The sequence below is a fragment of the Aquarana catesbeiana genome, linkage group LG04, assembly GCF_042186555.1.
Source record: "Aquarana catesbeiana isolate 2022-GZ linkage group LG04, ASM4218655v1, whole genome shotgun sequence".
NCBI classification, from domain to species: Eukaryota; Metazoa; Chordata; class Amphibia; order Anura; family Ranidae; genus Aquarana; species Aquarana catesbeiana.
Window position 1 is genome coordinate 473,326,712 of NC_133327.1, and position 21,160 is coordinate 473,347,871.

Genomic DNA, 21,160 nt, shown 5'->3' on the forward strand with positions numbered 1-21,160 from the left:
TTGCAGATATAACTCGTCAGCTTATATTAATATATATATATATATATATATATATATATATATATAATCAATCCGCAATTGAGTCATATGATTTTTTATGTCTGTTTGTTTTTAAAGTGTTTACATATTTTTACATAATATCTTTAATATTGATATCCTTGCACTGAAGATCCATGTCTATAGTTTTATACTATTTTGTTTTGAACTATACAGAGAGATATGTATGTATATATCTTTCCAGTGTGTTTTTTTCTAATTTAAATCTTGTAAGCCTCTATTTGTATGTATAGAGTGCTATTACAATTTCCCCATTGGGTGGCAGCGCCACCAAGGCACATAAAAGGCTGTCCACAGCCCATTCACCTTAGCTTGACAAAGGAGCGCGCAACTACAGACATCTCCTTAGTGCGCATGCTCTGAAACGCGTCACAATCACGTCCATGACATCATCCCACCACACGCTGCATCCCAACCCTCTCCTGTGATCCACCAGCTGCTCTCCAAGCCTCGCTCTGGATTTTGCTTGAACGCCGAGAGACTTCTGCTGGTCAGGACGCCGGCCATACATCGATCCACAGGACATAATCCCCGCTGATAGCTGAGATGGAGATTGGTGTAACCGGACCCTACTGTGCCTGTTTAACAATACTAAAATTTGAGTGTTTTTAATATGCTTTATTTATTAAATACTACAGTCTTACTTAAGAGGCGCCTGCATCTTGTTTTCTCTATCCATTTGAAAGCAGCTGTAGGGCAGGCAGAGTTGTTGAGAGACTTTGTGTGACAGTGTATTTAATGTGAACATGGAACTTTCATGCATATTTGACTGGAATAGATGGAAGTTTAAAAGTGTATACTTATTTTAATTAGCAGTGTATTATCAGGTAGATGTATTGATTTATTGTTTGACTACCTGTATTTGAACTTTATAGACTACTAACATCCTGCTAACCCCTGATGAAAGAGACGACAACCAGCTCTGAAACACGTCGGGTATAGGACATTGTATCTATACATGTATATCTTGTTCTTCCATTTATCAAGACCATATTCAGTATCAGTGTTTTATTTTATCTCTCAATTGATTTTTACATACATTTGTATTCTCTTTAGTGCCTTTAAGGTACATTAATGAGGAAAAAAAATGAACTTAAATGATTTTAGCAAATGGCTGCAATATAACAAAGAGTGAAAAATTTAAGGGGGTCTGAATACTTATATATTTATATAATATATATTATATATATATATATATATATATATATATATATATATATATATATATGCGTGTGTGTATGTATTTTTTTACACATATTAACACACAACATGTGCGAAGTCATTGTCATTACCACCATCATGTTTACAACATGTGTTTTTTTCTTTTGACGTTCATCCATTTTAATTTTTTTAATCGTATCTATTTCTCATTATCAGTACACATCACGTAATCCCCAGATCTTACACTCATCCCCAATTGGCTGTTGTGTAAGATGTATGATGTCTGACTCTGTTTTTATTTTAATTTTATTTGTATTATATATCTTTATCATTGTTTTGTCTGCACTTAACATTGGTAACCTTACCATGTACCATTCACAAGCATTTTTAGTTCTTAGCCACAAGATGGCGCCATGTTCGCCATACATGGTATTTAAAACCTTACCCTTTTGACCACTAGAGGGCTCTTTGAACTGTCCAACAATGTGTGTGGTAATTGACACACCGCATCCTCCAATCAATGCCCCTTATAAAATGCACTCATACTCCTGCATAGTCAGCTTGAAAAAGGAGCGCGCCTGTCGTTATCACCGGCAGTGCGCACGCTCCGAAATGCATTGCATCACTTTCGGTGACGTCAAATGCTGCTGCAGTCCACATGCGTTCCAGCCAATACATTTAGGTGATGAACGGCGCCCACAGGAGCCCAGGCTAACGAACCACAGTAGAAACCCAGCCAGCGCAGAAACTCACCCCACAGTACTCACTGATGTGCCTCACTTCAATTACCCAGATGTAAGCGATTTTATACCTAGTTTTATTAAATGTTATACAGTTTACTTCTCAGTGGCATCTCTATCTTTGTTTTACATGTTCCTGGAGTTTGCTTCTGCTTCCCTCAAGAGGCTTGCCCTAAGTTCAGAACTGTCCCTCATCATCATCATTGGATCACCATCTGTTGCCTGTTTTTAGGACTTATTCCCCCTATCTACATCTTCCACAGGCGTTATTCAGACTACTGACCTCTGTATTGAGGATCCCTGCTTTCCCATTCCCTGCCTTGTTTTGCATAAATGTGATTAACAGCTTGTCGTCAGTATTATCCCACTGTATATATATATATTCAAGAATACATTATATTTTTTTAAACTTTACATAAAAACTAAATTAAACTTTTTTGAGGGTTTTATTCGATTATTCAAAACAAAAATTGGCCAACTAATCGGTTATGAAAATAATCAGTAGTTGAAGCCCTATATATACACACCATAGTTTGTAGGCTCTATAACTTTCACACAGATTAAATAATATACACTGAGCCACAGCTGTCATTTTAACAAGTTATTTTTCACATGCACCATAGGCATTCTTACAACTACACCCCAAAGCACATTCTGCTACACCTCTCATCACATTTATGGAATCCCTGGAGCACAAGGACAATGGAAACACTCATAAAATTAGCACATTTTGGAAAGTAAACACTCCAATGTATTTTATGAAAGGCACAGCGAACCTTTTGAAAATGTAATTTTGTGCCACAGGTTTTTGGAAAATGCGTAATGAATGTATTTTACACAAACAGCATATACATACTTAGAAACACACAACATAACACATTCTGCTACTGCTTCAGAGTATGGCGATGCTACAATGGTAAGTCTTTTGAAGGACTATTTTTCAGAAAGAAAATGAAAATATATATCTTTTTTTTTTTTTTTTACACAAAGTCAGTTTAATAAAATATTTCTCACACACAGCATGGACATATTAAGAATTAGAACCCCAAAACACATTCTGCTACTCCTACTGAGTATGGGGATAGCCACACAGAGGCGTCCAACATCCAAGAAGCACCCTTAAGGCCCCTTCACACGATTGACCCGCTCGGATACACTACCCATTGACTTCTACAGGCAGGCGGATATTAGCAAAGATGTGTTCGCTGACACCCACCTGCTATCCGATTCAACAAGATCCACTCAAAACAGACGGATAGCGATATGTAGAGAACAGCAGGGCTCTGACAAGTCTGTCCCTGCACAGTGAGCAGAGAAGGACCTGTCATCCGCCTGCTCAACGGGGATTAACGGAGCGATCCTCTGCTGAGCTAGCAGAGTCCATCCAATGGATCCGCTCTGTGTGAACCCAGCCTAAGGTGGTCTAGGGGGATAAATTACACATCTAATCTCCTGACTATGCCATTATTGCATGCCCTGGAGCACCAGGACATTGGAAACACTCACAAAATGACCACACCCCAAGCTAACAAGCCACAAGTTTTGGGAAAATGTGGAAAGAAAATGAAAATGTATTTTTTTTTTTTTTTTTTTTACAAAGTTGTCAATTAAAAGGATATTTCTAATACACAAGGCATACTTGGAATTACAGTTCAAAACACATTCTGCTACATTTCCCAAGTTTTGGGATAACATAGGTGTGAGATTTTCACAGCCTACCCACACAGAGAGGCACATAATCCAAGGGGCATCTTAAGTATTTCTAGATGCATAAATTACACATCTAATTTCCCGACTACCTATCACATTTTTGGAGGCCTTGGAGCACCAGTACAGTGGAAACAATTGGAAATGCTGGCTCTGCTGATATTGGTATGGTGGTGATCAGGACACTGGTATGGCAATGATCAGGACACTGATATGGCAGTATTGTATGGGGTATGGCGGTGATCAGGATGCTGGTATGACATATGATGGTGATCAGGCCACTGGTATGGCAGTGACTAGAATGCTGGTATGGCGTAAGGCAGTGATCAGGACACTGGTATGGTGGTGCTCAGGATACTGGTATAAGGTACAGCGGTGGTCAGGATGCTGGTATGGAGTATGGCAGTGATAAGGATGCTGGTATGGTATATGGCGGTGATCAGGATGCTGGTATGGGGTGTTACTGACAGCATTGAGACAGGGGGCTGGCTGCAATGTTTATTTGCATTACACTGGGGGGGGGGCAGTGATCAGGGACACTGTGGGCAGCCTGGCACTTGTGTTTTGTGTGTGTTAACACTGTGTGACAGGCTGTGTGTTATTCACATGCTACAGTAACGGTTCCTTCTCCTCTGACAGGTGATCTCTGTGAGAGGAGAGAGAACAGATGTTTACTTTTAATTTCTTTTATTTACAATTTAATTGGCACTGTACCCAGTAATGTGATCCCCTGTGTTCACAGACACAGCGATCGCTGCTGCAAGCTCTGTGAGCTACGCACCCGCATCGGTGGCGGTTAAAGACCCCCATCTCCACCTTCGATTCTTCGTGATCCTCCTTCCTGCTTGTGATTGCACTTCACAGTGTTTACACTTGTGATGGCTGTGATTGATTCATAGCAATCACAAAGTACAGAGCAACTCTGATTGGCTTTGCACATTGTGATATGATCTGAGTTGTCCAATGACAACTCTATTACAGCCATTCACGGGTGTACTGGCTGCTCACATCCAATTACTGCAGCGCCATTTATAAATGGCACTCCAGTAAATAGCATCTGACCCCTAGCCCCCTTTTTTTTTATTACAAAAGAGCGGATTGAGGTGGTTAGAGTTTTATCATCTTACCTTGCAAATGGAATGTAGGAGATGCTGTACCTGCAAAAAATATTACAAATATCACATTAAATATTAAAATGTTTAACGTTTGCATACAACTTACAATACAAAAATATCTATATTATTTTAGAAAATGTACTATATTAGTGAAGATTGTGATGTCACTGCCCTGCCTCTTCACCTCATCCAATCAGAGAATTCCTTGTATTTATTTAAAAATACAAGGCTTTCTCTGACTGGTAGCAGTGCAGGCAACCCCCCTATAGTTTATATACAGAAGGGCAGCCACTTGGCACCAAACCCAGAAGACTGCTGCTATCTACTACTGCAGCAACTGCTAGAGTGATTTGGGATCGTCATGCATGATATATGCATACTTACATCCAAGCACCGGTCCATGAAAAGGAATCCACATTCTTCTCCACATAAAAAAATTGTGAAGACGGCATTGGTCTATTCTGAAACAGTATATAAATTTGGGCCCCATAACTCCAAAATCCAAAATTCATATACAGAAAGGCTCCCGCACTTAGGATAAGGTAACAGAAAGTGTTATTGCCCCCCCACCCCCTTTAATCAGTTTGTCTTCTTCTCTTGTAGAAAATTCTACGCATACAAGGAAACAAGAGGGAACTTAAGGAGAATGAAGTAGTTTAAAGCAACGACTGCTGAAATAAGATTTGAAATTTGAGATTGTATTTCATGCTCTATTGAAGCAGTTGTATATATACTGGCATGCCTGTGTAATCTCCAGTATGATGGACATATCTCTCGGCTATGTCCAGTATGATGGACATATCTCTATGAAAAGGGAGCATATTTACATCATTAAGAGAGGATTTAAAAACCATAGCAACAGTTTTATTAGGGCTTTAAGCCAAACTCAATCCTATTGGATATATAACTCTCAGGTCTTGGCTTCTAAAGGACTGAATATAGAGTTTAAATTGAACTGTTTTATTAGCAACTCATGAGAAATGATTTATGTTTTTAGTGGACTTGTATGATTGGATTAGTGCCCCTTCCCCCACTTCACCTTCCCCTTTTTTCACAGTTTTATTATTCTATGTATTTTTCAATTATTAACATATTTATTTTATATATTGGATTGATATTCATTTTTCTTTAGTCTTTTCCCCTTATATATAGGGTATAGTGAATAGGATGTTCCCCTTGTGCCAGTACATAAAGTATTCCCCTTTATTTCCCTACAGATCTCTTATAGATAATCCAGGGCTTGCCACCAGAGGGAAAATTGGCCCGTGTACGCAGCAAGCCTGTAGTATATATAGTCCAAAAGAAAGAGTGTCATTCACAAGTCTTTAGAGGTGAATGCACAATGAAGATTTTATTTCAATGTTTTGAGGAGGCATAACATTTCATCTTTTTTCTAGGTACAGTGCCTTGAAAAAGTATTCATACCCCTTGAAATTTTCCACATTTTGTCATGTTACAACCAAAAATGTAAATGTATTTAATTGGAAGTTTTTTGTGATAGACCAACAACAAAGTGACATGTAATTGTGAAGTGGAAAGAAAATGATAAATGGTTCTCCAAATCTTTTACAAATAAATATGTGATAAGTGTGGTGTGCATTTGTATTCAGCCCCCCTGAGTCAATACTTTGTAAAACCACCTTTCACTGCAATTACAGCTGCAAGTCTTTTTGGGTATGTCTCTACCAGCTTTGCACATCTAAAGAGTGACATTTTTGCCCATCCTGCTTTGCAAAATAGCTCAAGCTCTGTCAGATTGGATGGAGAGTGTCTAAACAGCAAATGTCAAGTCTTGCCACAGATTCTCAATTGGATTTAGGTCTGGATTTTGACTGGGCCATTCCAACACGTGAATATGCTTTTATGTAAACCATTCCATTGTAGCTCTGGATGTATGTTTAGGATCATTGTCCTGCTGGAAGGTGAACCTCCACCCCAGTCTCAGGTCTTTTGCAGACTCTAACAGGTTTTCTTCTAAGATTGCCTTGTATTTGACTCCATCCATCTTCCCATCAACTCAGATCAGCTTCCCTGTCCCTGCTGAAGAAAAGAATCCCCACAACATGATGCTGCCACCACCATGTTTTCACGGTGGGGATGATGTGTTCAGGGTGATGTGCAATGTTAGTTTTCCGCCACACATAGCATTTTCATTTTAGGCCAAAAAGTTTGCAGTTGTGCCATACTCTTTCCATTTTCGGATGATAGATTGAACAGTGTTCCATGAGATGTTCAAAGCTTGGCATTTTTTTTATAACCTAACCCTGCTTTAAATTTCTTAACTTTATCCCTGACCTGTCTGGTGTGGTCCTTAACCTTCATGATGCTGTTTGTTCACTAAGGTTCTCTAACAAACCTCTGAGAACTTTACAGAACAGCTGTATTTATACTGAGATTAAATTACACACAGGTGGACTCTATTTACAAACTAGGTGACTTCTGAAGGCAATTGGTTCCACTAGATCTTAGTTAGGGGTATGAGAGTAAAGGGGGCTGAATACACATGCACGCCATACTTTTCAGATATTTGTAAAAAAAAAATGAAAACCATTTATCATTTTCCTTCCACTTCACAATTATGTGCCACTTTGTGTTGGTCTATCACATAAAATCCCAATAAAATACATTTATGTTTTTGGTTCTAACATGACAAAATGTGGAAAATTTTTAAGGAGTATGCATACTTTTTCAAGGCACTGTAAATATAATTTCTAAAGGTGCTATTGACATGAAATTTAACACGTCGGTAACAACCCATGCGATTCAGACATACAAAGAAACCAAAACAAGTTCAGAAATTAAGTTATGTGTAATAAAATGGAATGGCACAGGGAACAAGTATTGAACACGCTAACTGAAATGTATTTAATACTTCGTACAAAATCCTTTGTTGGTAATGACAGTTTTAAGGCGCATCCTGTATAAACTAGTCGCATGCATTGCTCAGGTGTGATTTTGGGCCATTCTTTCACACAGTCTTCAAATCTTGAAGGTTCCGTGGGCCTCTACTATGAACTCTGATCTTTAGTTCTTTCCATAGATGTTCTATTGTATTCAAGTAAGGCAGCTTTATTTTCTTTCTTTGAAACCAATTGAGTTTCCTTGGCTTTGTGTTCATTGTCTTGCTGAAATGTTCACCCTCGTTTCATCTTCATCATTCTGGTGGATGGCAGCAGATTTTTATTAAGAATGTCTTGGTACATTTTTCCATTCATTCTTCCTTTAATGATATGAAGTTTACCAGTATTGTATGCTGAAAAACAGCCCCACACCGTGATGTTCCCACCTTTAGAAATATATTTACCTAGAAAAATGGTGACCTGTTCAATGCTTATTTTACCTGTTGTATGTGGAGTTTTTATAAATACACTTCTGTATGTTTTAATCTTTTCACTGCCAGGCCCTTCACTCCACTTTTAAACTCAGCTGGCCGCACCATTTTTGCAATTTTTCCATTGTTTTTTCCCTTACACCTCTTTAGAGTTTGTAAAAGACCCCCCCAAACCATATATTTTCTGAAAGCACATGACCAGTAAAATAAAAAGAAGGTGCTACTGTTTAAGGCCCCCCATGATATTTGCGCAAATGTTTATTAAAACAATATTTTCGCTAAAAATACACTAAAATCATTATTAGCAGATAAAAACACAGCACGCTTTACAAAATTCTTACTAAAACATAAAATTTAGTTAATAAATAACAAATATTTGTAAATTTAAAATTGCGCCATTTTGCGAAATGGTAAAAATCGAACGTAAAAGTTCGGTCCACTTTTAAACTCAGCTGCTGGCCCATTTTTACAATTTTTCCATTGCTTTTTTTTTTCCCTTACACCTCTTTAGAGTTTGTGAAAGACCCACCAAACCATAGATTTTCTAAAAAGCACATGGCCTGTAGAATAAATAGAAGGTGCTATTGACTGTTAAGGCCACGTGATATTTGCTCAAATGTTTATCAAAACAATGTTTTCGCTAAAAATACACTAAAATCATTATTAACAGATACATGCACAGCAAATTTTACAAAATTCCTGCCAAATATAAAAGCTAAACCAGTATTGAGTTAAAAAATAACAAATATTTGTAAATTTTAAATTGCTCCTTTTTGCGAAAATCAAATGTACCCAAAAATTTCTCAAAAAAAATTTGGAGGTCTTAATTTTTCACTTAAAGCTTGACCTGTAGAATTAAAAAAATGTGCTACAGATTTTTTTAGGCACTCCAATAGTTGCGCAAATGTTTAGAAAACCACTATTTTCACAAAAAAACCCCACTAAAATCATTATTGGTGCACAAAAATTAAACATAACTTACAAAAATGTTGCTAAATACCTATGACCCACTTACATGGGGTGTACTAAAGTATATGCCCATGGAGGGCCGTGTTTACCCACATGGGGATGCCCAAGTGTTCCATGCATCCCCACTCATTTCAATTGGGATACAGCGGCTGCATAGGCACAGGTGCTGCTCCCAATCTGAGATCCTTGTTGGTGCACAACCCCAAACGCAGACAATATGAGCTCATGCATGAGGACATGCACCCAGACCCACATGGATGTCAATTTGGGAGCAACGGCTATGTTCGTGCAGAAACTACATTCCAAATTACATCAATGGGATGGCCTGCAAAGGGATGCATGGAACACCTGTGCATGGCTGAGCAGAGAAACATGGCCTTGCTGGGGTGTATGCTGTAGTACGCCTTGTGTGAATAAGACCTTAATATGGTGTTTTTTTTGTTTATTTTTCAATTTTTTACAATTTTATTTTTCAATATTTTGAATTTTTTAGGGGGGAGGGGGGGGGTGTCTTTGGTGAGATACCAGTGGTCTAAAGAGACCACTGATGTCTCTTTTTTGAGACAGAGAAAGGGATTGAAGACAGATTTGCATCCTCAGCTGCTCTGTACTTGAATGAACAGAGAAACTCCTATTCAATCACAAAACTGGAGTATAGTAAACACTGTTTACTATCCTTAATTGATCAATGGACATAGGAGTTATCAGTACTGATCACTCACTATGTCCAGCCAAGGAAAGGAAGGGGGTGGTAAACACTTGCTTACCAGCCCCCCTCCTCCCACACACACACCGCTCTCCATCCTGACAGGACAGCTTTACTTTGCCCAGTAGAAGCTACAGTCAGTGGGAGGGGGAGGAGGGATATTACAGCATGTAGGGGGTTCCTGGGATCGGGTAAACACGGAAGCAACTGAAAGGGGGGGTTTGACCAGCCCCCCGAGTGCTGACTTTATTTGTTTTATATTACTGTGGCTTCCCTTCATCACCTAAAGCCAGTGGAAGGGCATGGGGGGAAGCTGGCAGCTGCAGGGAAGCCACCATCAATCAATACTGGCGATCGCTGCTGGTGGGGGGGGGTGCAGGGTATGTGGAGGCAGGTGAAACTGCTGCAAAGTGACAGAGGCAACAGCGACCAGTAGAGGGGTGTGTCCATTTTTGGGGGAATAGCTCTGATAATGGGATTGTCATTCGCTGATCAGGGCTATTGGTTTGTTCAGCAAAGTATGCTGAACAGTTTTGCTATAAGCTCATGGTCACTGAAGTGACCATGAGCTTATAGCAGAAGGAGGAAAAAAAACACAGCGCCTCTAATGCCACGTACACACGGGCGGACTTTGATGGACTAGGTCCGGCGGACTTTGACGGACTTTCGAATGAACGGACTTGCCTACACACAATCAACCAAAGTCCGATGGATTTGTACGTGATGACGTACGACCGGACTAAAATAAGGAAGTTCATAGCCAGTAGCCAATAGCTGCCCTAGCGGACTAGCATACAGACGAGCTGACTTTTCGACCGGACTCGAGTCCGTCGGAAAAATTTGAAACATGTTTTATTTCTAGGTCCGTCTGACTTTTGGGGAAAAAAAAGTCCGCTTGAGCCCACACACGGACGAATTGTCCACCGGACCTAGTCCGTCAAAAAGTCTGCTTGTGTGTACGTGGCATTAGTGCAATATTGGTAAACCATTTAATGATAAGTCAAAAGTGAAACTACTCACAAAGGGAGCATAAACACAGGCATGATAGTAATCCTGCAGCAAAATCCGAGTGTGGTTTTCTCCTAAACGTCCGTGTCTCTGAAGTGCAGCTGACAAAACGCCATCTTGGTTGTGGTATATGTGTGCTTAGAAGATAAACCCGCCCAGTCACATGATCCACTAAGGTGGCACTCTAATGCCCCGTACACACGGTTGGATTTTCCGACGGAAAATGTGTGATAGGACCTCGTTGTCGGAAATTCCGACCGTGTGTGGGCTCCATCACACATTTTCCATCGGATTTTCCGACACACAAAGTTTGAGAGCAGGATATAAAATTTTCCGACAACAAAATCTGTTGTCGGAAATTCCGATCGTGTGTACACAAATCCGACGGACAAAGTGCCACGCATGCTCAGAATAAATAAAGAGATGAAAGCTATTGGCCACTGCCCCGTTTATAGTCGTGACGTACGTGTTTTACGTCACCGCGTTCAAAACGATCGGATTTTCCGACAACTTTGTGTGACCATGTGTATGCAAGACAAGTTTGAGCCAACATCCGTCGGAAAAAATCCTAGGATTTTGTTGTCGGAATGTCTGAACAAAGTCCGATCGTGTGTACGGGGCATGACTCTATGAAATACATTCAACGCTTGAATAAAATGGGGATCGATGGTAAGATGAGTATAAAAACCAATGAGTAAAAATGAATAACTAATAAAACAGTAAGGTTGATAAGAATTAATGATATTGGTAAGAATAGGTAGCAAATGTTCCAGTAGTAGATTAGACATACATACAGTGGGGACGGAAAGTATTCAGACCCCCTTAAATTTTTCACTCTTTGTTATATTGCAGCCATTTGCTAAAATCATTTAAGTTCATTTTTTTCCTCATTAATGTACACACAGAACCCCATATTGACAGAAAAACACAGAATTGTTGACATTTTTGCAGATTTATTAAAAAAAGAAAAACTGAAATATCACATGGTCCTAAGTATTCAGACCCTTTGCTGTGACACTCATATATTTAACTCAGGTGCTGTCCATTTCTTCTGATCATCCTTGAGATGGTTATACACCTTCATTTGAATCCAGCTGTGTTTGATTATACTGATTTGACTTGATTAGGAAAGCCACACACTTGTCTATATAAGACCTTACAGCTCACAGTGCACGTCAGAGCAAATGAGAATCATGAGGTCAAAGGAACTGCCTGAAGAGCTCAGAGATAGAATTGTGGCAAGGCACAGATCTGGCCAAGGTTACGAAAAAATTCTGCTGCACTTAAGGTTCCTAAGAGCACAGTGGCTTCCATAATGCTTAAATGGAAGACGTTTGGGATGATCAGAACCCTTCCTAATGCTGGCCCTCCGGCCAAACTGAGCTATCGGGGGAGAAGAGCTGTGGTAAGAAAGGTAAAGAAGAACCCAAAGATCACTGTTGCTGAGCTCCAGAGATGCAGTCGGGAGATGGGAGAAATTTGTAGAAAGTCAACCATCATGCTGTGGGGGTGTTTTTCAGCTGCAGGGACTGGTTGCAATCGAGGGAAAGATGAATGCGGCCAAGTACAGGGATATCCTGGACTTAAACCTTCTCCAGAGTGCTCATCATGCTGTGGGGGTGTTTTTCAGCTGCAGGGACTGGTTGCAATCGAGGGAAAGATGAATGCGGCCAAGTACAGGGATATCCTGGACTTAAACCTTCTCCAGAGTGCCTCAGACTGGACCTCAGACTGGGCCGAAGGTTTACCTTCCAATAAGACAATGACCCTAAGCACACAGCTAAAATAACGAAGGAGTGGCTTCACAACAACTCCGTGACTGTTTTTGAATGGCCCAGCCAGAGCCCTGACTTAAACCCAATTGAGCATCTCTGGTGAGACCTAAAAATGGCTGTCCACCAACGTTTACCATCCATCCTGACAGAACTGGAGAGGATCTGCAAGGAGGAATGGCAGAGGATCCCCAAATCCAGGTGTGAAAAACTTGTTGCATCTTTCCCAAAAAGACTCATGGCTGTATTAGATTAACCACTTGACAACTGAGCACTTAAACCCCCTTCCTAACCAGACTAATTTTCAGCTTTCGATGCTCTCACACTTTGAATGACAATTACGCAGTCATGCAATACTGTACCCATAGGAAAATTTTGTCCTTTTTTTCACACAAATAGAGCTTTCTTTTGCTGGTATTTAATCACCGCTGGGTTTTTTATTTTTTGCGCTATAAATCAAAAAAGACTGAAAATTCGATTAAAAAAAAAAAAAAAAGTTTTTTTTTCTGTTAAAATTTATTGCAGAGTATTGGCAGAGTATTGACGAGTATTGGCAGAGCTTTGCAGTGTTGCAGAGTATTGCAGTGTTGCAGACTATTGGCAGAGCATTGCACAGTGGTGCAGAGTATTGCACAATGTTGCAGAGTATTGCACGGTGTTGCAGAGTATTGCAGATTATTGACATTGAGCAGCGCTGTGGGCACTAAACATCCAGCCCACAGCGCTGCTGCCATCTCTCCCCCTCTCCCCTTGCACTGTACCGATCGGTACACAGAGGGGAGGGAGGAACCGGCGCCATGACGTGACTCTGGTTTGTTTACAAGTGATCGCTCCATCATTTGATGGAACGATCACGTGGTAAATGGTCGCAATCAGCGGCTATTTACTGTGATCCGTGATGCGCCGGGTCCGGAGGTCACGGATGTTTCCGGGTGAGTGCCCCAGGGGGCGCGCGGGAGCAACATTCTGGAATGACGTCCCACGGACGTCCACCCAGAATAAGCCGACCGCGCTGTAGCCGTCTTTCGGCTATGGCCCGGTCGGCAAGTGGTTAAAAGGGTGCGTCTACTAAATACTGAGCAAAGGGTCTGAATACTTAGGACCATGTGATATTTCAGTTTTTCTTTTTTTAATCTGCAAAAATGTCAACAATTCTGTGTTTTTCTGTCAATATGGGGTGCTGTGTGTACATTAATGAGGAAAAAAATGAACTTAAATGATTTTAGCAAATGGCTGCAATATAACAAAGAGTGAAAAATTTAAGGTGGTCTGAATACTTTCCGTCCCCACTATACATACATTTTTTGTCTGTTTATAGCAGAAGAAGGAATGAGGCCAGCTAGAAACAGTGCTGTAGGTCTGTACGCCGTACGGAACTGGCAGTGAAAGGGTTAATATACATTTTCCGATTTTTCTTGTATTCTATTTATTCATTTTACTGATATCCTGTATTCGTATATTGCTGATCTATTATTGAGAAGCTCAGGAACAGTGAAGGAGTGGGGGATATTGATCAGCCAATGTATGGTGTGTGCTTTGAACATGATCTCATGCGACCTCCTATAATCTAGAGGTCTTGACCCACGTGAGCATATTTATTGCACACAGTGTGGAGGTGAGGGGGCAGGTCATATAAGTAGCATGTTTGGAGCACTAAAGATTAAGTGGATATTCATTTAGGCATCATGTTATGAGCACTGAAGATCATGTGTGGATTTTAAAGGATAAGTTCACCTTCAGAAGCAGGTTACATGTTCCACCCATATTTAGGGTGTAACATGTAGCATTGCTCCTATCCACCCACCTCCTGCCGCCAGCTCTGTGGCAGCAGGCGGGGGATCCACTCCCTGCACCCACTGTCACAATCGGCTGTGCAGGGCTCCACCTACACGGCCAAGCCAGTAGACTACAAGTACCGTCAGCCATGCCAGCTAACACCTTGTAGTTCTCAATGAACTGCGAAGTGATCTCGTAGTTCATTAATTCTTACTGCCATTCAGTAACTGCCTGCCTGTATTGGAGGTACAGACAGACAGTGTACTAAGAGCCTGCAGGTTCCATTGCACCTGTGATCTGCTGATCATGGGTGCAATGCTTTATAGGATGCAATGTAAAAAAAAAAAAAAGTACTTTTTTTTTACCTGCAAAGATACAGTTGTGCTCAGAAGTTTACACACCCTGGCAGAATTTATGATTTCTTGGCCATTTTTCAGAGAATATGAATGATAACACAAAAACATTTCTTTCACTCATGGTTAGTGTTTGGCTGAAGCAATTTATTATCAATAATAATGACATCAGAAACTACCCAAATGACCCTGATCAAAAATTTACATTCCCTGGAATGTTTCATAATGCCCATTTATCCGCCGGAGCATTCCCCTCATCTGGCTCCACTCCCTCACTATCTGAACATTCCATGTTGTATATTTCATTTATACAGAAGAGCCAATCTCGGATGTTTGGGCGGTCTGAATTCAGCCAATTCATCGCAATCTGCTTCTTGGCCACGTCCAGCAGAATGGGTACAATAGATTTTTGATATTGTTTTATGGGCTCTTCCGTGCCGTGAAACAGACAAACCCATGGATCTTCTACCAAAGTTTTGCCCGTAATAGCTTTAGTTAGTTTTATAATTTTTTCCCAAAAAGTTCTGATGACGGCACACTCCCACCAGACATGTGCCATCGTTCCCACAGCACCGCACCCCCTCCAACATTCCTTCGATTTTGCCGGGTCAAACTTACTTATTTTGTCTGGGGTGGCATACCACCTTGCTAAGCATTTGAAATTTATCTCTGTCTTCTTACTATCTACTGCTGATTTATGTAGCATCTTCAAAATCTTTCCTAATGTGAAATTACTACACCGTGACCCTAACTCCCTTTCCCATATCTTGATGTACGGGGGCACCTCCAGCCCTTCCCCCTCGCTCAGAATCTTATAGATTTGAGAGACAAGGCCCCTCGATTGCTCCCTCTCACAGAGCTGCTCAAGTGGTCTGTACTCTTCCTCACTTCTGAGTGGTTTCGGCAATTTCCCGATGAAAAGACAGCTGGAGGTACCTCCATGGATCAATAGAGAAATTCTCTGACCTATCTTTTAAATCAGAATACGTGCATATTTTCCCTTCTCTAATTACGTCTTTTAATTGTGTACTATCCCGTTTAATCCAATTCCCTCCCACCTCCCTCCTACCTGGTTCGAAAAAGATATTCTCTTTCAAATATATCAAAGGTGAATTGTATGTCCATTTATTCTGGGTGTGGACCTGGTCCCAAATCTTTAAAGAATTATGTGTTAGTGCCGCAGTCTCCGTGCCCAGTGCTCTAAACTTGGGAGGGTTCCAAATAATGTGACTTAAATCTCTATTACACAAACTGTGTTCTATAGTTACCCACCTCCTATCATTGATCTCCTTTGACCACTCTATTACTCGTGTAAGTACCATCGATTTATAATATTTATTAAAATCTGGAAGTGCAAGCCCTCCTTTTTCTTTCCTCCTACTCAGGACTGATTAAGCAATTCGTGTTTTTTTGCCACCCCAGAAAAACCTCGATATCAAGCCCCTTAAGGCCCTAAAATATGACTGGGGGAGCGGGATAGGGAGCATCTGGAACTTGTACAGGATTTTAGGTGTTATAATCATTTTCACTGCATTAATACGGCCTATCCATGAAAGGGGGCGAGAAACCAAACCTCTTACTTCTCGTCTGATTTCATCCAACAGTGGGATGTAGTTGTTTAGATACATATCCTTCAGATTATTTGATAACTTAATCCCCAAATAGTTGATCGCTTTTTTTCCATGGGAAGGGAAACGCCCCTACAATGCTCTCTTCCTCTTGTATGCCCACATTCACATTGAGCACCTCGGACTTGCCAAGATTGATTTTAAAATTTGACAATTCCCCAAACCTTTTAAGGACCAGAAGTATATTCGGGATCGTAATCTTGGGATTTGTGATGAAAAACATCACATTGTCGGCGAAGGCCGCTAGTTTGTGCTCCTCTGATCCTATCCTCACCCCGCTACAATCTGGGTTATTACGAATGGCAGATAGTAAGGGCTCCAATGTAAGGACGAATAGGAGGGGGGACAATGGACACCCCTGCCTAGTGCCATTTTCCATCCAGAAAGGATCAGAGGAAACTCCATTCACCCTTACAAATGCCGAGGGACTAGTGTAGAGTATTTTAACCCAAGAGATAAATCTTGGGCCTATCCCCATTGTTTCTAGAGTTTTTATCATACACCCCCAGTCTACCCTGTCAAACGCTTTCTCAGCGTCTATTGACAGGAATAGAACTGGGGGCCCCCCTCGTTTGGTGGATTCCACCAGGAGTACTGATCGCACCCCATTGTCCCTACTCTGCCTTCCCGGTACAAAACCCACCTGATCTGGGTGCACTAGAGTGGCCATTCTGTCCCTTAGTCTTCCTGCCAGAACTTTGGCATATAGCTTCACGTCAGCATTTAATAATGAAATGGGTCTATAACTAGAGCAATGCTCCCTATTCTTGCCTTCTTTAAAAATTAATGTAATGGATGCTGCCAAGGCCTCTCCCTCCATTGTACAATTGGGACCCAGTTCATTCCAGTAACGGCTTAACCTGGGTACCAAAATGTGTTTATATTTTACCAGATATAACGAAGTAAATCAATCGGGGCTAGGACTTTTCCCCTTAGGGACATTCTTTAAGACCGAAAAAATTTCCTCCTCTTCTATAGGTCTGTCAAGGAGATCTCTCTCCTCCTCAGACAACACAGCCACCCCCGCCTCTTTTAGAAATTCTTCCACCTTCCCCACCTTTGAGCTTTCTCCTATTCCCTTTTGTCTAATAGAGTAGAGGGCTTTGAAATACTTTCTAAACTCTTCCGCTATTCCTTTGCTTGTACCTACTGCTTCCCCTTTTTTATTTTGTATTTTCTCGATGTAGTTCCTGTCCCTTTTCTTCCTCAAAATCCTCACCAGATGTTTACTGGATTTATTTCCCCACGTATATCTCTCTTTTGTTAATTTATTGAGGGCTCTTTTAGACTCTTGCTCCATACTGTCTCTTAACTCTTCCCTTTTTGCAACTAATTGGCGGAAGCTGTCTTGGCTCTGGCCTTTTGATATTTTGTGATGCTGTTCTAATACATAAATTTCCTCAATGAGCCTTTCCCTGTCCTCTCTTCTCTTTTTTTTTTACCCCTGCCCCTATAGATATCAGTACACCTCTTATATACGCTTTGTGTGCCTCCCATAACACCGATGGGGATATTCCTCCTATATCGTTGACTCTAAAAAAAAATTCAATTTACTCTTGAATCTTTTCTAAGACTTTTGGATCCTTAAATAGGTTTTCGTTCAACTTCCACGAGTAGGGATGTCTTTGGGGTTCCGAAATCCTGATCCTCATTGTAATGGGCGCATGGTCTGATAAGGAGGAAACCTCAATTCTAGAATCCTCGACAAGATCCAATAAACTATGATCCATCAGTATGTAATCCAGTCTTGAATACGTCCCGTGCACAGGGGAGAAGAAGGTATAGTCAATAGTTTTTACATGTTGTGTCCTCCACACATCTATCAGATGGCATTGATGCAGCCGTCGCTTAATCATGCTTAATTGAGCCTTACTTGTCCCCTGTGCCCGGGACGTACTATCTTGGGCGGGGTCTAGGCAAAAGTTGAAGTCCCCCGCCAACACCACCTCTCCTTCCCCAAACTCTGCCAATTTAGACAACACCCCTTTTAGAAACCTGATCGGGTTTTTATTGGGGCAGTAGACGTTCACTAAAGTGAGCTTTTTCCTCCCCAGGATACCCTTAAGGAATAGGAATCGGCCCTCTGGATCCGTCAATCTTTCCGCTACTGAGAATTTAACAGAATTAGAAAACACGATTGCCACTCCCTTAGACCTCCTAATTGGAGTATCGCTATAATACCAGAGGGGCAACCGTGGGGAATACAATTTTATATTTGATTCCAGTGTCAGGTGTGTCTCCTGGAGAAATACCACATCCGCTCTGTAGTGTTGGAGTTCCTTGAGAATTTTATGTCTTTTTACTGGGGAGTTCATTCCCTTAACATTATAAGACACAAAATTTAACTCAGACATAGATGTAGATTGACCTTATCCGCCTTTGTCTGTCGTCCTCTGAATACTAATTTCCCACTCTGCAGATAGGGGCCCTCCTCCCTCCCCCCAACCCTTCCCCCCTCCCCCCGGCCTTGCCAGCCTTAAGCCCGCTTATAAGAATCCAGCTATATCCCATATCACGAGCCTCTTTTCCAGGGGTGACGCTCCGCCGACGGCCATCGGTGCCCCCCCGTCACTCAAGATGACAGGTAGGGGGCAAGAGGGGCCTAGGAGCGCAGGCCAGCCAGACGTGACCTCTCCTCAAAAACCCTCCCAGAACCATTTTATATTTCTTATATCACTTATTCCCTCAACCCCCTCCCCCCCACCCAATCCCCTGGAATCTTTATTATAAGTCTCAGTCTTCATACTCCACTTTCCCCCATTAGCAGGAGGCCAACGAGGGAAGGCTAAGAGGAGGAAAAAAAAAAAAAAAAAAAAAAAGGTCCCAATTCAATCTCTTCTTCTCCGAACCTCTCATATTTGTCATCCTTATATTCGCATCGTTCCATTTCACTAGCGGCTTCTGGTGTAGGGATCCCCAGGTTTTCGCAAAAGTCCAGCATCTCACCTGGAAACCTCATCTTATACGTTCTACCTTCTTTTGTTACCAGCAGGGATGTTGGAAACCCCCAACTATATTTTAGGTTGGCCTTCCTCAGTTGGTCTAGCAAGGGTTTTAGCTGCCTTCTTCGTGCCAAGGTTCCCGCTGATAAGTCGGAGAAAACTTTTATATCTTTGTTATCAAAACTTAATGGGGGAGCCCCTCTAAGATTGGTCCAGATCTTCTCCTTGTCTTCGTACGAATGAAATTTGACTATTACATCTCTCGGGATATCTTGTCTTATATTTGGAGGTTTTCTCATCCTGTGCACCCTCTCAATCCTCAGGACCTCATCTTATCCTCTACCCAGGATTGAATTAAAGATTTTCTGCAATTTGTTCCTTAAATCCTCATTTTGTTGTTCAGGAAGGGCTCTTATCCGCAAGTTTTGACGACGGCTTTGATGTTCTTGTTCTTCCAGTTTGTAATCCAGTATGCGATTATCATTCTGCATTTTCTTCATCTGCGCTTTTAGGTCTTGTATCTCTTTCGCCTGGAAATCTGAAGCTCTCTCAGGAGCTCTGTGAAACACTTCTGTTCACATGCTGCTCCTGGCCACGCATCCCACAAACTTGTTTCTGAAGTCATAAAAAAAACGTCATCCACGAAACGCTGGAAGACAGCAGGAGCGTTTACACAGCATAACTAGATACTCATAGTGTCCATTGCGAGTGTTGAATGCCATCTTCCAATCATCATCTTCTCTTATATAAATCAGGTTATAGGCTGCCTGCAGGTCCAGTTTAGTGAAAATAATAGCTCTTTAAGAACATCAAATAACTCTAGAATAAGAGGCAGAGGATAAAAGTCCTTTACAGTGATTGGGTTTAAACCGCGATAAGCTATACATGGACAGATCCCCCCCATCTTTTTTTTTCCAACAAATAAAAAATCAGCCTCCACTGGAGAAGAAGAGAGACGGATAAAACCTCTCTCCAGGTTGTCCGGAACATACTCCTCCGTGCACTTTCATACAGGTTATGACAATGGATAGGTCTTTCCCTTTGGAAGAGGTGCTCCAGGGATCATGTTGATTGCACAGTCAAAAGGATGAAAGTAGGGGGATAGAACCTCTGCTTTTTTTCTTGCAAAACACATCTGCAAAGTTGTAGTATTCTTGAGGCAAATTTGGAGGTATAGTTACAGAAACAAACAGACTGTGAGATAGTCTTTTGGGATGATATATATGCAGTTCTGACAATACGACTCCCCAGGAAGTTAATTCCCCAATAACCCATTTAAAAGAAGGGTTGTGTTGCTGCAACCACGGATACTTAAGAACAACAGGCAGAAATAGAGAGTCAATCAGGGATAGGATAATTTCCTCCTTATGCAGTGTGCCAATCTGAAAGGTGACTGTAGCAGTCTCGAATTCCACTGTGCCTTTTCCTAATGGTTGTTCGTTCAGAGTAGGGATGCTCAATGGTCTTGGTTTGGAAACAAAAGGAATATAGTTCTTCTTAGCAAAGTGTGATCTAAGAATATGCCAGCTGCTCCATAATCCACAAAAGCCTCACAAGATATAGAGTATGAGGCTAAATGGAAAATTGCAGGTACCATGATCTTAGTTTTGGAGAAAGGACTTACGGTTTAACCCAGCTCCTCCAAAATGGGTTGGGCCCCCATTTTTACTGGACGGGAAGGGCAAGCGGATAACATATATCCTTTCAGTCCACAATACAGTCATAGGCCCAAAGAGAGTCTTTGTCTTTCTGCTTCAGCCAGATGGAGACAGCTGACTTCCACTGGATCTACAGGTGCCATGGAATCAAATGAAGTTTCTGATTTAGACTCGGTGTTTGGAAGTTAGGAGCTAAAAATTAAACTGGCCGAGGTAGCTTGCGAGTCCGTAAATTCT

General features: G+C 41.3%; 1 protein-coding gene across 9 annotated transcripts in view; it reads right to left on the reverse strand.

Annotated features, from left to right (window-relative positions):
- The window catches only part of SFT2D1 (SFT2 domain containing 1), a 790,079-nt gene that overhangs the window by 153,137 nt on the left and 615,782 nt on the right, over positions 1-21,160 (reverse strand). For all 9 annotated transcript variants that reach the window (XR_012243942.1, XM_073627597.1, XM_073627599.1 and 6 more), the window contains one exon: positions 4,793-4,822. Coding sequence is in view for 8 of the 9 variants with exons in the window: in XM_073627597.1 (XP_073483698.1) it covers positions 4,793-4,822 (30 nt within the window). In the remaining variant the exon portion in view is untranslated. The remainder of the gene's footprint in view (positions 1-4,792; positions 4,823-21,160) is intronic.